The sequence below is a fragment of the Pseudophryne corroboree genome, chromosome 6, assembly GCF_028390025.1.
Source record: "Pseudophryne corroboree isolate aPseCor3 chromosome 6, aPseCor3.hap2, whole genome shotgun sequence".
NCBI classification, from domain to species: Eukaryota; Metazoa; Chordata; class Amphibia; order Anura; family Myobatrachidae; genus Pseudophryne; species Pseudophryne corroboree.
In genome coordinates this window covers 80979013-80998262 of record NC_086449.1, presented here as the reverse complement: position 1 = coordinate 80998262, position 19250 = coordinate 80979013, and the positions used below count along the sequence as shown (strand labels likewise).

The 19250-nt window shown below is 47.0% G+C and overlaps 4 protein-coding genes across 4 annotated transcripts; 2 read left to right on the top strand and 2 right to left on the bottom strand.

Annotated features, from left to right (window-relative positions):
* Positions 1 to 5299: 5299 nt before the first annotated feature.
* LOC134936276 (histone H1B-like) lies at positions 5300 to 6129 on the top strand. Its single transcript, XM_063931292.1, has one exon. It carries the CDS (start codon positions 5313 to 5315, stop codon positions 5976 to 5978), a length of 666 nt encoding a protein of 221 aa, XP_063787362.1. The 5' UTR covers positions 5300 to 5312; the 3' UTR covers positions 5979 to 6129.
* Positions 6130 to 9033: 2904 nt separating this feature from the next.
* Positions 9034 to 9521, bottom strand: LOC134936314 (histone H2B 1.1-like). Its single transcript, XM_063931326.1, has one exon. It carries the CDS (start codon positions 9463 to 9465, stop codon positions 9085 to 9087), a length of 381 nt encoding a protein of 126 aa, XP_063787396.1. The 5' UTR covers positions 9466 to 9521; the 3' UTR covers positions 9034 to 9084.
* A 183-nt stretch (positions 9522 to 9704) lies between these two features.
* On the top strand, positions 9705 to 10256 carry LOC134936303 (histone H2A type 1-like). The gene has a single exon (XM_063931316.1). It carries the CDS (start codon positions 9811 to 9813, stop codon positions 10201 to 10203), a length of 393 nt encoding a protein of 130 aa, XP_063787386.1. The 5' UTR covers positions 9705 to 9810; the 3' UTR covers positions 10204 to 10256.
* Positions 10257 to 11030: 774 nt separating this feature from the next.
* LOC134936291 (histone H3-like) lies at positions 11031 to 11541 on the bottom strand. The gene has a single exon (XM_063931306.1). The coding sequence runs from the start codon at positions 11495 to 11497 to the stop codon at positions 11087 to 11089; it is 411 nt and encodes a 136-aa protein (XP_063787376.1). The 5' UTR covers positions 11498 to 11541; the 3' UTR covers positions 11031 to 11086.
* Between the last annotated feature and the right edge of the window lie 7709 nt (positions 11542 to 19250).

Genomic DNA, 19250 nt, shown 5'->3' with positions numbered 1-19250 from the left:
TACTGCCTCACAGCACTGAGGTCATGGGTTCGATTCCCACCATAGCCCTAACTGTGTGGAGTTTGTATATTCTCCCCGTACTTGCATGGGTTTCCTTCGGGTACTCCGGTTTCCTCTCACAATCCAAAAATATACTGGTAGGTTAATTGGCTTCCAACAAAGAATAAAAATAACCCTAGTGTGAATGTGTGTCTGTGTGTACATGTGATAGGGTTTATAGATTGCAAGCTCCACTGGGGCAGGGACTGATGTATATGGCTAAATATGCTCTGTAAAGCACTGCAAAATATATGTATAATATATAAATAACTGGTAATAATAATAATAATAATAATAATAATATGTGTACACTATATAAAAAACTGGTGGCGGTAGTAATAATAATAATAATAATAAAAAGGAAAAGTGCCGTTATACTAATAGCTCCGGCTTGGCCCATAAAACATTGGTACACAGATCTGCAGAGGATGTCGATGGATGCTCTATTCCTACTACCTCAACATCCAGATCTACTGATTCAGGGGCCTTGCCATCACAGACATCTGGATTGACTGTCTTTGATGGCGTGGCTCTTGAGACCTCCATCCTGAAGTCAAAAGGATTCTCTCAACAGGTAATTCAAACAATGCTTAGAGCAAGGAAAACCTCCTCAGCTCGCATTTATCACATAATATGGCAAGCCTATATTCAATGGTGCAGTGAACGGAAACTTGACCCCAGGTCTTTCAGAATTTCCAGAATCCTAGCATTCCTTCTGGTTTAAGGGTGGCTTCCTTGAGAGTGCAGGTGTCAGCACTAACTGTATGGTTCCAAAAGAAAATTGCCAACCTACAGAATGGGCACACTTTTTTCCAGGTAATGCTGCACATTCAACGTCCCTCTGTTCCTCCTACAGTGCCTTGGGATCTAAGTTTAGTTCTAAAGGCCCTTCAAGTTGCCTCATTTGAACCACTTAAAAGAGTAGATTTTAAATGGTTGACAGCTAAGGTTCTCTTTCTTCTGGCTATGGCTTCAGCTCGAAGAGTTTCAGCATTTGGCGCATTATTATTTTGTCCTCCATTTCTCATTTTTTATCCAGATAGATCGGTTCTCAGAACTAAATCTGGGTATCTTCCTAAGGTGGTGTCTAAATTCCACCTTTACAAAGAAATTGTAGTCCCGGCTTTCCAGGGGCCAGACCTATCTGCGGGAGATGCATCGTTGGAAATTGTCCATGCCTTAAGGATCTACGTAGATCGTACCAGTGCTATCAGAAAGACAGATTATCTCTTTGTTCTCTACGGATTTCATAGGAGAGGGTGGCCTGCTGATAAGCAGACACTGGCGAGGTGGCTTTGGATGACGATTTCAGAAGCATATTCGAAGGCTGATCTCCTGTTTCCGGATAATGTCTCTGCTCACTCTACTCGTAAAGTAGGTCCATCATGGACAGCACAGCATGGTGCTTCAGCAGAACAGATATGTAAGATAGCCACATGGTCTTCCATTAACACATTCATTAGACATTTTGCTTGTGGATACCTTTGCCTCTCAGGATGCTGAATTTGGGCCAAGCATTCTCCTGTCTAATCAGGAGCGTTGCCACCACTAAATTGCTTTGGGACATCCCAATGTATCCTGTAGATACCCTGTGGACCCTGCAGGAGAAATATAAGTTATGGTAATAAGTTACCATGGATAACAGTATTTCTCCTATGTCCACAGATATCCCACCTTGACGCACCTGATTTGAGGATCCTTTTACTCACTAAACTCTTCCCTCTTGTACGGAAGGGTGGGAGGTTGTGCATGTGTGGTCTTCTCGCCTGATTAGTGCTCTACATGATGCTCCTGCCTTAAGCTTTGGAAAACAACTGATTTACCTGACCCAGGAGGCGAGGATATATGGACCGGTCCACTGCATGCTGGGAGGCCAAAAAGCTTTGACCGATTAGTGTAAGAACCGCTGTCGCTCAACCATATAACAATGTATCCTGTGAAACCTGTGGATTTAGGAAAAATACTGTTATCAATGGTAAGTTCTTACCATAACGTATATGTTGCTATGGTTGCCGAACTGTTGCCAGGGAACAGAAACTGGTTGTCATGCTTAAATCAAATTTGCCATCAAAATGGCCACTGTTGCCATGGTTACCCGACATTGCTAGGGAACTGAAACTGGTTCAATGTTTAGACTACTTGGCCTTCAAAATGGCCAGCATTGCCATAATTATCGGACATTGCTAGGCAACTTCCCTGGAGCACTTTCCCAGCTGGTATGGAGCCACCCAGGTGAAAAGAGGAACAGTTTCCCCGAGTTTTGGGGCTTGTTCTTGGGGAATCTATACAAAGCAAAGGCCCTGGTACTGGAAAAACCGGTTTAATGCCTCATACTGATGTAACGGTATTGGGCAGCATGAAGCCTATTACTAAGGGTAAGGCCGAAACTAGGATTTTCGCCACCAGGGAAAAAGCAGTGATTCCCCTCCCCAAAATTTGTTTATAAAAAATGTTATTATTAATAATAACAATAGTAATATTAATAATAATAAAATAAAAATATAAAAAAAAAAAAAACCCTAAGACTAAAATAATCACATTATCAAAAATTTAGAAAAAAGAGGGATATTTTGGACAACATCCCCCTATGTGATCCAAATGCCCTCTGCGTCACATACCCCATCAGCGGCGTGTTTCACTACATTCCCCCCTGTTTGTCCCCACACATTGCACTTTATCATAACACCTCATTACTGCACTACATTCCCCTATCCACTGCACTACATCACTACACTACATGCATTCACATCAGTCCCTGCCCCAGTGGAGCTTACAATATATATTCCCTACCACATGCACCACTTAAACAATTTTTATTGGGACTCAATTAATTATATTTTTGGATTGTGGGAGAAAACTGGAGTACCCGTAGGAAACCCATGCAAATACAGGGAGAATATACAAACTCCACACAGTTACAGTAGAGCCATGGTGGGAATCAAACTAATGACCTCAGTGCTGTGAGGAAGTAATGCTAACCATTACACCATCCGTACTGCCTCTGAGAAGCTTTAGATCTGAGTATAATCAGAAATTCGGAATGTGCTGGAAACTATTATACTAATAGGAAACAGTAAATACCATTGTATGTACTTGCAAACTATACTCACTAATTCCAGGGAGATATTAATATGAATGCAGATATACATAAAAATAAAAATAAGAAAAGTCACAACTACATATGTCAAAAACACTGTCTATGGCATAAAATAATAATGATGATTTCATTTTTAAAACGTTAATACATTAATCATATTAGGTCATAGCTACCGTACGGTAGCTTTAGAATGGAGTATGAACAGAACTTCTGCGTGTGTGAAACGATATGATACTAATGGGAAACAGTATTATTCAATTGTAACTATTCCATTGAAACATTTGGATACAATCTGTGAAAGTATCAACTTAGACCACAAGCTAAAGCTTATGTATCCGGGAAACTGCATGAAGAGAATATAAAGCTGCTGTGTACTGTATGTGGATTGTACAAAGGGGATTTTCATCTGCTCAGTGGAGACTAATTTCAGATACAATAGTCCCTGTACGTAAAATCAACCACTTATTGTTCTATTTTAGTTACTGTCTTTTTCTTTATGCAGATATATTTATTTATTTTTATATCCATTTTACATGTTCTTGAAAAAAATAAACATTAAAAGTATTGAAAAAAAAAATATTTTTATGGGTCAGCTTTTATTTCTATTTTGTTTCTACCATCCTTGGGGCCCCAGAAATCCCTAGTAGTGGCCCAGGTCTAGCTCCGTGTTCTCCCTACCTGCTCTGGAGACTCTCAATGCTCTAGATCACAACTCCAGCATGCAATCATGGGTTGGGGAAGAGAGTGAGACCTGGATGGTACTTGCTGCTGGCACACGCCCTCCAGTTAGTAGTCATCGGTATTTTTCAAGAACCCGCTTCCATCTCCATTTGCCTTCCATTCCTCAATGTCGATCCTCTCCTCTCAGCTAGTTATTTTTTAACAAGCTACGTCATTTAAATTTTATTCCGCATAACTATTGTGAGCATATAATTCTTCAACATCTTCCTATCTTCTCCTATTTGTTCTTCCTTTTCCTCCCCCGTGTTCCATCACGTCTCCCCCGATTTTCCCCTTGTCTCTCCCATCTCCCCGTTTGTTTCCTGTTGCCATCTTTACCCATTCACCTTTATTTTCCCCCTGTTTCTCTTCCTTTCATCCATTCCTTCCACCTGCCACTACCCTTAGAGGTCCCCTTATGTATCCCCATATTTCTGCCTCTCCATTTTTCCCTCTGTACCCTTATTATTCTCCATATTATTACTGTCTCCTATTATTTGTATCACTATTCATACCGATTCCCTCTGTTGTTCCTTTTGCTCCTCTGATCTCCCACTCCTCGTCTCCTTATTTCTCCCGTCTCCAGATATTGTACCCTTTATTCCTATGGTCTCACCCTATTGCTCCCATGTCCTCTTTTAAAAATATCAGTCTCCTATCAATGGGAACGGGACCCCATAGCCCACCTACTGACACACTTAAGATGCATAGATATGCATCAATGTCTATATGGATCATTATAAGAACATGTGGAGAAAACGCCACCAGCATTTTTCAGGACATGGAGAATCTCAGGCCGGCAGGATTATTCTGAAGCTGATTATGCACGCCAGATATCTTTATTTTATTTATTTAGTCAAAGTAACTAGAGTTCCCAGACAGGAGTGCCAATACCTTGTGGGGCAACCTGCCTGTGCTATCCATCCGGGTGTACAGCATCCCACACATCACCTTTATGTCTTTCAAAATGCGGCATCCTCTGCACTGATTATGCCCCAGCCACCTTTGTTCGGTGTAGTGCCTGGAGGAGAGAAAAGTGCCCGATGAGACATTTTTCGCTTCGCAGAAAAGATGTATTACACGCCAGCCAGATCATGCCTGGTCTAGGTGAGCTGACAGGGGCTATTCCCGGCACTCTTCACAGCGCATAGGCTAGCAATGACAGTAAAGGGTTAGGGGAGACCTTGGAGTACTGGTGTGGTGCAGAGAGCCAGCTCGCCGCTCACCTCATGCCCTATAAAAGACTGTTTTTCTGCGCTAGGGAAACACAAGGTGAGAGCAGATTCCCCCGTACACTCAGACAGGGAAGAGTTTACACGGCTGCTCATTCCGCCAATGGGAGCACAGAACACCTCACTCTCGGCAGCCAATCACAGCACAGCCGGCAGTGAATATAAAAGACGTGAGTCAACACCGGGCGTTGTAGTATTATTGATTAAAGTTAAGTTCTGCAAACATGGCGGAAACTGCCCCCGTCGCCGCCGCTGTTCCTCCATCAGAGGTCACAGCCAAAAAGAAGAGGCAGCCGAAGAAAGCTGCTGGAGGAGCAAAGAAGAGCGGCAAGTCTTCTGGACCCAGCGTCTCCGAGCTGATCGTAAAAGCCGTGGCCGCCTCTAAAGAGCGCAGCGGGGTTTCTCTTGCCGCCCTGAAGAAGGCTCTGGCTGCCGGAGGCTACGATGTGGAGAGGAACAACAGCCGCATCAAAGTGGGGGTGAAAGGATTAGTGACCAAAGGAACTCTCACCCAGGTGAAAGGTACCGGCGCTTCCGGCTCCTTCAAGCTCAATAAGAAACAAGTGGAAAGCAAGAAGGCCGCCCAGAAGTCCCTGAAGCCCAAGAAACCTGCAGCGAAGAAAGTGGCCAAATCCCCGAAGAAGCCCAAGAAGGCTCCGAGTGCAGCCAAGACCCCGAAAAAGGTGAAGAAACCCGCTACAGCGGCTGCTGCCAAAAGCCCAAAGAAGCCTATAGCCGTGAAGCCTAAGAAGGCGGCCAAGAGTCCCGCCAAGAAGGCGGCGAAGCCCAAAGCTGCCAAGAGTCCGGCCAAGAAGGCAGCGAAGCCAAAAGCCACAAAAAGCCCGGCCAAGAAGGCAGCTAAGGCTAAGAAAGCTGCGGCCAAGAAGTGATTGTAAAGCCGCAGCCTCTCTTCCTTGTTATCCCCCAAAGGCTCTTTTCAGAGCCACCCACCCTGTCTCGGCAGAGCTGTAGGCGCACGATGTGATCTATTGGGGGACTAAATAAAAACTGTAGTGAAGAAGTCGCTACATGTGGCAGAAATATCTAGTTTGTCCCTTACACATCAGTCCTAGAAACATAGCTCTTGATAGCAGGATATGGACCACTTGGCCCATCTACTCTGCCCCATGCAGTCACTGCATAAGTGGGATATGCAGGGGAGCGGGACTAAATGCAGTTATCTGTTAAATCTGCAGATAGATCGGGAACGTATACACTAAAGTGTCGGGTTCATCTATCTCCAGCCGCCCGTAGTAGCTGAATGGTTGTTTTATGTGTACTTGGTCGTACAGTCTGGTGTAAGGAACAACACCGCGTGTTCTGCACGCCATTCCCGGTGATGTACAGACTGCGAGGTACCCGGACAAGGTATAATTGTCTGCTACAAAAAAAAAAAATGCCTCCCTTGAAAATACAGCCTGTTCCTATAGCTCGTTTCTGGATTAATGTAGGAGACCCTTAAATTAGTTAATTAACGTTCAAAGCCTGCAGGACCCCTCTATGGACTAGGCGGCGGGTGGCAGGCTGTGTGGTGCCCTGGATGATATGTAGTCCTGCAGCGCTTGGTGCCTCCTTTCCCGAGCCCCTTACCTCTCCCAGGCATTGTCCCCCCAAAAAATGAATTATGTAACCTGGCTGCTTTCATCAAATTTGCATATAAGCTGAGCTGCGCTGATTGGTAGAAGTAAGCATGTCCCCCTCCACCGATTGGTTTAAAGAAGAGCGGATACATTTTTCAAAAACTCCGCCGATAAGCTAAGCTGTAAGAGAACATGGATTTCCTAGTGAATACTTATGTCCTTCATAAAAAAAACTTGTGTCCAACAGCTTAGAACTAGTCAGCCACCGACAGTGTGTTGTGCCATCTTCGAAACAAAGGATCATGGCGGTACCTCTAGGACAAATCTACTCACGTCTCACCCACTGCAAGAATTCATAAACATGACACATTAGTAATGGCCAGCTTGGGCATAAGCTCACTAAAATACTGGCCCGGTCCTTTCCTCTCACTATTTACGACTTGCATCATCACTCCAAATAAAGACAGCAACCACTAGCGGTATGCCTAATGTGAGGAAACGATTAAGTACTAGGACCCGGCTTATAGTCAGAGTACAGCACTACACAGAGATGTTGGGTTACAGATCTTTCGTAGAAGAGATGGGCGGCCCTGAAAAGGGCCTTTGTGTGCGGGTGATGGTATTAGATGCGCCTCGGTGTTTAGCCTCCGAAGCCATACAGAGTGCGGCCCTGGCGCTTGAGAGCATAGACCACATCCATAGCGGTGACCGTCTTCCTCTTGGCGTGCTCGGTGTAGGTGACGGCGTCCCGGATCACGTTCTCCAGAAACACCTTCAGCACCCCGCGGGTCTACTCGTAGATGAGGCCGGAGATACGCTTCACGCCTCCTCTCCGGGCAAGGCGGCGGATGGCAGGCTTGGTGATGCCCTGGATGTTGTCCCGCAGCACCTTCCTATGGCGCTTAGCGCCTCCTTTTCCGAGCCCCTTACCTCCTTTACCTCTTCCAGACATTATTCAATAGCTAACGACAAAGAAATATGAGGCAACCCATTTTCGGTTGCTCTTTATAAAGAGGTAAGCGGACCTGATGGGTGACTGAGCACTTTGAGAGGCGGAGTCATGGCTATAATTAGATGTTAAAAAGTCACTGCCTTACCATCAGATTAGGGGCATAAGATGTATACGCAATATAAAGTTACACTTTTCTAAGATCTTTTTTCCCATACAATTCCTGTACTTGGTACAACATAATATTCAACCTAAGATACAATGTAATATTATCCATACTGAGTCCCATTCTTATCAACGTCCCAACATTTGATATAAGGCTCATAACAGATGATATAGATGACGACTGAGAAATAGCAAATCAGAAAAAATGAAATGTCATAAATATAGGACAGCATAAAGTATAATAAATATATATATATATATATATATATATATATATATATATATTAGCACTGCACTATAATTTATTTTATATAATAGATTACTTTATTTAGCACACTGTTGTTCATAGACTTATTTTTATTGAAGTAAAAAAAAAAAAAACATTTAGAATTTAACCGTTTTAATATCCATTATTATATATTGTCCAGATAAATAATAGGTATATAATAAGTGACTTGCACAACCTCATTGGGATTGGAGGATGAAAATTCAAAATGGACCAATGAGTCGAACAGATTTCGGCGGGACAAAACAAAATCACTCCAATGACATGCCGCTTCTGGCTGGTCAGTGTAACGTCTGTCCCGGGCTCGGTCTGAGTGTCAGCTCTGCGCTTCGGTCTCTCTTCTCCCTGTAATAATGAGCGCCGCTGATACTGCACTCAGCCAGTCCCGCTCCGGAACACTGCTGCTCAGCCACCCCCTGTATCTCTGTTACTATAGGGAGCACAGCTGGCACGTGTACCTAAGCCAGCATTGTATTGTGCGATCATAAAGATCTCCTTTCATTAAATGCAGCTAAACGGAACCTGATGTCTTATAATGGATTCGGTGCAATATACCTGCAGTGATACCGGAGATTGGATCCCGGTGTTACACGTGCAGTGATACAGTAACAATAGCATTCTACACAGGGCATCTTGAAAGACAAACAACCTTTTAGCAACTGTGTTTATAGGAGATTCAAAGTGATACGAACAACGGGACCAATTGCTACAATCTACTGATACTTTGTAACATTGGAATAAGATACAATAATTCTCTAGTTCTGCAGCAGCTACACGGGCAGTCACTGCTCTATGGATTGCTTTATGTAAGCACTAATGCTGACATCTGTAATATGATGACTATATGACCCCGCTTTAGTTTGGAAGTGAATATACAGTTCATGGAAGCGGAGATACAATAAGGCAGATTTGCAAGTAGCACATATAATACCCATCATAGTTTCAGCCCGATTAGAGAGGAGGTGGGTGGCTCTTAGAAGAGCCTTTGTGTTGATGTGGGTCAGAGAAGGGGGTGATTACTTGGCGCTGGTGTACTTGGTAACAGCCTTGGTGCCCTCGGACACGGCGTGCTTGGCCAGCTCTCCCGGCAGCAGCAAGCGTACGGCGGTCTGGATCTCCCGGGAGGTGATGGTCGAGCGCTTGTTGTAATGAGCCAGGCGAGAAGCTTCCCCAGCAATGCGCTCAAAGATGTCATTGACAAAGGAGTTCATGATGCCCATAGCCTTGGAGGAGATGCCGGTGTCAGGGTGCACCTGCTTCAGCACCTTGTAGACGTAAATGGCGTAACTCTCCTTCCTGCTCTTCCTACGCTTCTTCCCATCCTTCTTCTGGGTCTTGGTCACCGCTTTCTTAGAGCCTTTCTTAGGCGCCGGAGCAGACTTTGCTGGATCAGGCATTCTTTAGGATCTCTTCGACACAATGTAGAAAATCTGTGCGGTCATCTCACACATCTGTTTTATTTATAGGCAGCTTATGCAAACGAGGCATCACCAATGCAAGCTACACTATTGGGTAGAAGTGTCATGTGACACTGGTAGGCATCGTAACCCCACTCTTCTTTTTGCGGATTGGTCTGTGGATGAAGTTGAGCTGCATTGTTTAGCTTGTAAGCAGACCAATCACAGAGCAAGCAGCATGTCGCTTCTGAGTATATATGTAAGAGGAGGGCGGTGTTTTAGAGACATTTCTCTCAGTGTTTCTGTTGAAAGAGAGACTCTTTTATCTCATTGAACCTCGCAAGCATGTCTGGAAGAGGGAAACAAGGCGGCAAGACCCGTGCTAAGGCAAAGACTCGCTCATCCCGGGCCGGTCTCCAGTTCCCAGTCGGTCGCGTTCACCGTCTGCTGAGGAAGGGAAACTATGCGGAGCGTGTGGGAGCCGGTGCCCCGGTGTATCTGGCCGCAGTACTGGAGTACCTGACGGCTGAGATTCTTGAGCTTGCCGGAAACGCCGCCCGCGACAACAAGAAGACCCGCATCATCCCCCGCCACCTGCAGCTGGCTGTGCGCAACGACGAAGAGCTCAATAAACTGCTCGGTGGGGTGACCATCGCCCAGGGAGGCGTTCTGCCCAACATCCAGGCCGTGCTGCTGCCCAAGAAGACCGAGAGCCACAAACCAGCTAAGAGCAAGTGATTTCACTGCTAGATACTTGTCCCCGCAACACAAAGGCTCTTTTCAGAGCCACCCACCCTGACCCCAAAGAGCTGATTCATGATATGCTGTACATGTGGGAGTAAGTAGCCCGCTGTTTAGCGGGAAAGGTGCGAGTATCGTACTTGGCGTTGTGCTTCTGACGGGAAGTAAATCAGACCCTTGCGTGTAACAAGCAGTAGAGCGCAGACATAACAATGTTATTTCCATAATGTTCTTTCTGCAATAGGACTTATAGCGCTAAACAAATTAAATTAATACAATACAGCACAGAAACCGTGGAGCGCAGGGAAGCTATGCAGGAGATACTAAATGGACATTTAGAGAGTGATGAGTGTGTATGAAAGATTCTAGAGCGGGGGCCTCTCGAGCTATGCGGGGATGTGAGTTCCATAGAATCGGAGCTGCACGGCTAAATGCTTGACCCCCAGATTCATTAAGGGAGGTACTAGATGTGTAGGGCAAGTTCCTCGGTAGAGGACTCTATAAAGAGCCGCCTTACAGGCATTTACTTCCATAGAAAAGTGCTCATGGAGCCTTATTAAAACGTTCCCTTACACTTGATCAACTCTAACCTTTCATGGTGAAGACTAGTAGCCCCCTGTGCCCTGACTGCACGCTGAATTGAGGAGGCTCCCGCCACTGTTCCAGGGCAGCGGCAAGCTGGAAGGAAGGTGCGGGTAATTAAGGGATATAGGCCGTGAGCTTTGTGGCTACTAACTACGAGGAGCCTGGGCAGAGCTAAAGGAGGTGGTATCCGTCCAATTAAACACCATTGTGTAACTTATGCTTCAGCTGGTTTAGAAGGATTTGGTGGCTCTGAAAAGAGCCTTTGTGTTGCTGCGTGTATAGGAGTGCCGAGTGTCTATGCCCTCTCCCCTCGGATTCTGCGGGCTAGCTGGATGTCTTTGGGCATGATGGTTACCCTCTTGGCGTGGATGGCGCACAGGTTGGTGTCCTCGAACAGCCCCACCAGATAAGCCTCACTGGCCTCTTGTAGGGCCATAACGGCAGAGCTCTGGAAGCGCAGGTCGGTCTTGAAGTCTTGGGCGATCTCACGCACCAATCGCTGGAAGGGCAGCTTGCGGATCAGCAGCTCGGTGGATTTCTGGTAGCGGCGGATCTCTCTGAGAGCAACAGTCCCGGGACGGTAGCGGTGAGGCTTCTTCACGCCGCCGGTAGATGGGGCGCTTTTCCGAGCAGCCTTGGTTGCCAGCTGCTTGCGGGGAGCTTTACCTCCGGTAGATTTGCGGGCGGTCTGCTTGGTCCTGGCCATCTCTCCTCACGAAACACGTCTAAAGGCAAAAAAACGAATACATATAGAGAGCAGCCGCTAACATCTCTATTTATGCACTGTGCTGCGCTGTCATTGGATGAGTTAAAGGCGCCTTTCATCCTGATTGGCTTAGGCATATGCATAGTACTTTTCAAAAAGCCCTCCAAGACTTTAGGGTTTCTCCCGGGTGCGGCAACAAAATCAGTCTCCATTATACCACTTTTACACTCGCACTCCCGGGTCACTCCCGGGATGCTTCCCGGGATGCCTTCCCGGGACTGACCCCTTTCACACTGCACTAAGACCTGGGATCGACCCGGGACAGCCCCATTTACACTGATCCCGGGATATCCCTGCAAATGCACATGTGTGTCATTAGAAATGGCCTTTTCTGGCTCACATTGATGAGGTCACACTAGTCAACAAAGGGAGGGGTGGTGCCTGCTCACACCATTGCTGCAGTCATGGCCGACGGAGTACCAGTGTGTATGCCTGAGCTCATGATTCTTTCTGCTTTGCAGATGTTTCATACAGCCACTGACAGCATGATGCAGCTTATCACACTGTGCAGTATACTGCACATATATTTTATGAGGAGGAGGAGGGCGCAATTTATGCTGGATAGGGCTGCTAGTCGCCGCCAATATTTGCGCAGGAGGAGAGCCTTCATATCATCCAGGATGAGTATCATACTGAGCGTGAGTATGGGCCCTAACCGCTCATTTTGGTCCAGAGATCGCCGGCACGGAGAAGCCTTTATGAGGACCGTGGAAGCTTACCAGGATGAGGAGTGGATGGCTAACTTCCGTGTGTCTCGTGCAACCTTTAACTACATCCTGGAATTACTTACCCCAGCACTTGACATGCAGACCACCAGGCTTAGGAGACCCATCGAGGCACGCAGGAGATTAGCTATTGCATTGTGGTGGTATGCTACCCCAGGAGAGTACCGCTCAGTCTCATGCTTGTTCGGTGTTGCAATCTCCACCTGCTGTGTCATAGTCCACCAGGTGACTAAAGCAATTGTATCTACCTTATACAAGCGCTTCATATCTCTACCACAAGGACAGCGCTTACAGGATACCATCATTGGATTTGTGAAGCGAGGCTATCCGCAGTGTGGAGGAGCGATTGATGGGACACACATCCCCATTATTGCCCCACGTGACAACCATGCTGACTATTTTAATAGGAAGGGCTGGCACTCCATCATATTACAGGCTGTTGTGGACCACAAATATTGGTAAGTGTTTATTTTTGGGGTGGTGGGATGAGTTGCATGTGTGAGTTTTACATTCTAATTGTTTTCAATTTTACTGTTCTTTAGTTTCCTAGATGTGTTTATTGGCTGGCCAGGCCGATCTCATGACTCCAGAGTTCTTGCCAATTCTGACCTGTACAACATCGTAGAGGAGAACCAGGGAGGCTGGCTGTACCCCAAAGAGTGTGCAAAGATTGTGAATGGGGTGGAGATCCCTGTCCACATCATCGGGGATGCTGCATACCCTTTACGCCCCTGGATTATGAAAGGCTACACCCAACAGGTCCAGTTAACCCCAGAGCAACAAACCTATATGTTAGGGTCTCCTGCCCTGTGCTGCCACGTCGTCATGGCATCCGGGAGACAAGTGCTAGTGGAGTAACCTGAGCGCAGCTGATACTCCGGTTCGGGTCTTTTGCTGTGCAGTGGTTATAGGCTCTGTGCACGGCAGGGGATCCGGTGCTGGTTTTTGTGCTCACAGTCTGTGAGGTCTGAGTGGGGCGTGGACAGCACCTGCTTTATAAGGCCTCTTTTCAGGGTAAGCAGATGCTGCTGAATCTTTGTTGGTTAGTCAGTTCATGAAAGTTAGCCAGTACTGTGTAGCTTTGTATTTGTTTGTTGCTTACTGCAAATAGGCCTGGGGATTTGGTATTACACTCTGCCAATCCAGACCTAGCAGTAAGACTGGAGTCAGTCGTTTAGCTTGCTGGGGTTCTGTTACTACTCTGTGAACTTAGCAAGTTTGTGGCTGTATTCTAAGACTTGCCTGTCTAATCCTGTCTCACTGTGCTAGGTGTCAGGGGTCAGTTTAGTGGCAGTAAGCTAAAACCTGTGCACTGCAAGTGAGAAATAGGATTGTGGAGACTCTCCTTGTGTCTATCATTCCATCTCTGACCAAGGAGTTTACTGCCACACCCGTTGGTAACCCTTTAGGGTTTTGCTGTTGCCCTTAGCAACAGCATTTCGGGTTCTCTATGTATTAAAACACAACATCTTGCTTTTTCCATCTGTGCAGTTCTAATACAAGGGAGATACCCAGTTCCTTAGCCTCTGGGCTTCTCTGTTCACTTTGTGTGTATTTTGTTACCCTATTACCTTCTGTGTACGTTATGTCATATTCCCCAGTTTGTCTGTGAGTCCATTTGTTTTGCATAACAGTTCAAACACCAGTACATTCCTACAGACACTGGAGTGCATAACAGTTCTGACACCAGTACTTTCCTGCAGGCACTGGTGTGCATAACATATTCAGCAGCCTAATACTCCTGTTGAAATTTTGTGGGAATATGGAGCATACCCCTCAAAATACGTTGCAACAGGTGGTCGATCAGGTGCAGGTCCTGACTCGACAATTTAATGATTTGTCCATTAAAATGCACACCTCCCAGGCTGCTGGTGGAGCTCCCGCAGCAGCAGCACCTGCAGGGGTCAAGGAGCCGAAAGTAAATCTCCCGGATCGTTTTTCTGGAGATCGCTCGCAGTTCTTTTGTTTCAAGGAGAGCTGCAAGCTATACTTCCGGCTTAGGCCTCAGTCTTCTTGGTCGGAGATTCAGCGGGTGGGCATAGTGATTTCCTTGCTACAAGGAGACCCACAGGTCTGGGCATATGGGTTGCAGCCTGACTGTCCGTCGCTTAAAAGTGTTGATGCTTTTTTTACGGCACTGGGCATGTTGTATGATGACCCTGACAAGACGGCCTCAGCCGAGGCTCAGATTTTGATCCTTAAGCAAGGGCGAAGGCCAGTTGAGGTTTACTGTACGGAGTTTCGGAGGTTGGCCCATGATACCCAGTGGAATGACCCAGCCCTGAGACACCAGTACCAAAGAGGTCTTTCTAACCAGATAAAGGACCAACTGGTACAATATCCCTTGCCTGATAGCTTGGATCAGCTCATGCAGTTATCCATCCGGGTGGATAGACGGCTGAGAGAGCGTAGGCTTGAAAGGGAGACAGAGATTTCCTTCCTTCCCAAGGGAACCTCAGACTCTGAGGAATTTTCTGAGGAGCCTATGCAGATTGGGGCTACCCGCCTCTCCTCGCGTGAGAAGACGCGGAGGAGACAGCAGGGGTTGTGTTTGTACTGTGGGAATAAAGGTCATGTGGTAGTATCATGCCCAGAAAAGCCGGAAAACTTCAGGGCCTGAGGGTGATGGGAAATATCCTGTCAGGCCAGAAGTCAGAATTTCCCAAGAAGACTTTTATCATTCCGGTGACCTTGAAGATCCTCGGTCAAACTGTCAAGACTGAGGCCTTTGTGGACAGTGGGGCCGACGGGGTTTTTATGGACCGCCAATTCGCCCTGAAACACTCTGTTCCCTTAGTACCCTTGGCATCGGAAATTGAGATTTGTGGGTTAAACGGGGAACCATTATCCCAAGGTAAAATTACCTCTTGCACTAGCCAGATTTCTTTGTTCATTGGAGCCACACACTCTGAAAAATTGTCCTTTTATGTGACTGTCTGTACTTTTGCCCCATTGGTGTTGGGGTTACCCTGGTTAAGGGCCCACAATCCTCAATTTGACTGGGTCTCTGGGGAGATTCTTAGTTGGGGTACTGATTGTTTCAGGAGTTGCTTGAGCCTTCCAGTCAGGCTCTCGCAGCTAAGTTTGCCAGGATTGCCAGGGTGTTATGCAGATTTTGCGGACGTGTTCTCCAAAAAAGTTGCAGAGGTACTACCTCCCCATCGCCCCTATGACTGTGCCATTGATTTGTTGCCAAATGCTAAGCTTCCCAAGAGCAGGTTGTACTCCCTGTCACGTCCTGAGACTCAGGCTATGGCAGAGTACATTCAGGAGAACTTGGCTAAGGGATTTATCAGACCTTCACAGTCTCCAGTTGGGTCGGGGTTCTTCTTCGTGGGTAAAAAGGACGGTTCGTTGCGACCCTGCATCGACTTCAGGGAATTGAACCGTATCACGATTAAAAACTCATACCCACTGCCTCTCATTTCGGTCTTGTTTGACCAGCTTCGTACTGCCACCATTTTTTCTAAGATTGACCTACGCGGTGCGTACAATCTAATCCGAATAAGAGAGGGGGATGAATGGAAGACTGCCTTTAATACCCACTCAGGGCATTATGAATATTTGGTGATGCCTTTTGGGCTCTGTAATGCCCCGGCAGTCTTCCAGTATTTCATGAATGATGTGCTCAGGGAATATTTGGATAGATTCTTAGTTGTATACTTAGATGACATCCTAATCTTCTCCCATTCCCTGGAGGAACATCGGAAGCATGTACGCTTAGTCCTCCAGAAACTCAGAGACCACCGGCTTGGGGCGAAGCTGGAGAAGTGCGAATTTGAAGTTCAGCAAATCGCATTTCTAGGATATATTATCTCCCCAGAAGGTTTCCAAATGGAGGGTTCCAAGGTACAGGCAGTCCTGGATTGGGTGCAGCCCACTAGTTTGAAGGCGCTTCAGCGTTTCCTGGGCTTTGCGAATTTTTATAGACGATTTATCGCTGGATTTTCGTCTATAGTGGCGCCCTTGGTGGCACTCACTAAGAAAGGGGCGGATGTTGCTCACTGGTCTTGTGAGGCTAAAGCGGCTTTTGCCCGTCTCAAAAGGGCATTTGTTTCGGCCAAGGTGCTGCGACACCCAGATCCAGAGCGTCCTTTTGTGGTGGAGGTGGATGCCTCTGAGATGGGTATTGGGGCAGTGCTTTCTCAGATGGGAGTGTCTGATAATCGCCTTCATCCCTGTGCTTACTTTTCCCGTAAATTTTCGCCTGCCGAGATGAATTATGACGTGGGTAACCGGGAATTGTTGGCTATTAAGGATGCACTCGAGGAGTGGAGACACTGGCTTGAGGGGGCTAAGTTTGTGGTCTCAATTCTCACTGACCATAAGAATCTGGCATATTTAGAGTCAGCGAAGCGTCTCAATGCCAGGCAGGCACGATGGGCTTTGTTTTTTGCTCGCTTTAATTTTTTGATAACATATCGCCCTGGGTCAAAAAACATCAAGGCTGATGCGCTCTCGCGGAGTTTTGCTCCAATCCAGGAGACCACCGAGGAGCCGTTTGCCCATTGTTTCCCCATCATGTATTAAAGTGGGCATTACCCAGGACCTCTTATCATTAGTCCTTAGAGCACAGGAGCAGGCTCCTCCAGACCTTCCGGTAGGTCTTTTGTTTGTGCCTCCTAGGTTAAGACAGCGAGTGTTCCTGGAATTCCATGCCAAGAAGTCGGCAGGTCACCCGGGTATTGCCAGAACTCGGGAGTTGCTATCTAGGGCGGTGTGGTGGCCCTCGGTGGCTAAGGATGTGGATCAGTGGGTTCGGGCATGTGACATCTGTGCCCGAAATAAGACTCCTAGAGGGGTTCCTGTTGGCCCATTACATCCACTCTCTATCCCATCTAAGCCATGGACCCACATTTCAATGGATTTTGTGGTGGACTTGCCCAAATCCTCGGGGATGACAGCCATCTGGGTTGTCGTTGACAGGTTTTCGAAGATGGCGCACTTCGTTCCACTGGTTGGGCTGCCATCAGCCAGACGCCTGTCTGAATTATTTATGCTGCATGTTGTGCATCTCCACGGGTTGCCACTTGATGTGGTCTCTGACCGCGGATCCCAGTTTGTGGCCAAATTCTGGAGGGCATTTTGTTCCGATCTCCAGATTTCTGTCAGCTTGTCGTCAGGCTACCATCCGCAGTCTAATGGGCAGACTGAAAGGGTGAACCAGTCCTTGGAGCAGTTCCTCAGGTGTTATGTCTCCAAGTGTCAGACTGACTGGGTTGCTCATCTGTCCATGGCGGAGTTTGCCTATAACAACGCGGCTCACTCTGCTACAGGGATCTCTCCCTTCCTTTGTGTGTATGGGCATCATCCTAAGGCCAATTCTTTTGACCCCCTGGACTCCACGCCTGGTGGTTCCTCTGTGGTTTCGGTCCTTAGAGGTATTTGGCGGAAAGTGAAGAAAGCCCTTGTGTCTGTGTCATTAGTGACCAAAAGGGTTTTTGATAAGCGGAAAAGACCCTGCAGCTTCAAATTAGGAGACTTCGTCTGGTTGTCTACCAAGAATTTGAAGTTGAGACAGCCATCTTATAAGTTAGGGCCCCGGTTCATCGGCCCTTATAAGATCACCAGGGTTATCAATCCGGTGGCATTTCAGTTAGATCTGCCCCGTTCTTTGGGTATCAATAAAACATTTCATTGTTCCCTTTTAAAACGGGCGATTAGTAATCCTTCTTCCAGTGGAAGACCTTCCCCTCTTCTGATACGTGGCCAGAGGGAGTTTGTTGTTGAAAGGATTCTTGACTCCAAGGTGGTTCGGGGTCGGCTGTCATTTTTGGTGCACTGGAAGGGGTATGGCCCGGAGGAGCGGTCGTGGGTGCGCAGTTGTGATCTTCATGCCCCCAGACTGATACGCTCTTTCTTCTCGCAGTTCCCCGATAAACCCGGTGGTAGGGGTTCTTTGACCCCTCGTCAGAGGGGGGGTACTGTTAGGGTCTCCTGCCCTGTGCTGCCACGTCGTCATGGCAACCGGGAGACAAGTGCTAGTGGAGTAACCTGAGCGCAGCTGATACTCCGGTTCGGGTCTTTTGCTGTGCAGTGGTTATAGGCTCTGTGCACGGCAGGGGATCCGGTGCTGGTTTTTGTGCTCACAGTCTGTGAGGTCTGAGTGGGGCGTGGACAGCACCTGCTTTATAAGGCCTCTTTTCAGGGTAAGCAGATGCTGCTGAATCTTTGTTGGTTAGTCAGTTCATGAAAGTTAGCCAGTACTGTGTAGCTTTGTATTTGTTTGTTGCTTACTGCAAATAGGCCTGGGGATTTGGTATTACACTCTGCCAATCCAGACCTAGCAGTAAGACTGGAGTCAGTCGTTTAGCTTGCTGGGGTTCTGATACTACTCTGTGAACTTAGCAAGTTTGCGGCTGTATTCTAAGACTTGCCTGTCTAATCCTGTCTCACTGTGCTAGGTGTCAGGGGTCAGTTTAGTGGCAGTAAGCTAAAACCTGTGCACTGCAAGTGAGAAATAGGATTGTGGAGACTCTCCTTGTGTCTATCATTCCATCTCTGACCAAGGAGTTTACTGCCACACCCGTTGGTAACCCTTTAGGGTTTTGCTGTTGCCCTTAGCAACAGCATTTCGGGTTCTCTATGTATTAAAACACAACATCTTGCTTTTTCCATCTGTGCAGTTCTAATACAAGGGAGATACCCAGTTCCTTAGCCTCTGGGCTTCTCTGTTCACTTTGTGTGTATTTTGTTACCCTATTACCTTCTGTGTACGTTATGTCATATTCCCCAGTTTGTCTGTGAGTCCATTTGTTTTGCATAACAGTTCAAACACCAGTACATTCCTGCAGACACTGGAGTGCATAACAGTTCTGACACCAGTACTTTCCTGCAGGCACTGGTGTGCATAACACTATACTCACACCCTGAGTTCAGCAAGGATGGTGGTTGAGAACGCCTTTGGCAGGTTAAAAGGAAGATGGCGTTGTTTGATGAAGCGCAATGATGTGGACCTTATGAATATG

What these genes read in the sequence shown, in the direction of transcription:
- LOC134936291 (XM_063931306.1), bottom strand. Translation starts at nt 11,497, where the DNA reads ATGGCCAGGACCAAGCAGACCGCCCGCAAATCTACCGGAGGTAAAGCT.
- LOC134936314 (XM_063931326.1), bottom strand. Translation starts at nt 9,465, where the DNA reads ATGCCTGATCCAGCAAAGTCTGCTCCGGCGCCTAAGAAAGGCTCTAAG.
- LOC134936276 (XM_063931292.1), top strand. Translation starts at nt 5,313, where the DNA reads ATGGCGGAAACTGCCCCCGTCGCCGCCGCTGTTCCTCCATCAGAGGTC.
- LOC134936303 (XM_063931316.1), top strand. Translation starts at nt 9,811, where the DNA reads ATGTCTGGAAGAGGGAAACAAGGCGGCAAGACCCGTGCTAAGGCAAAG.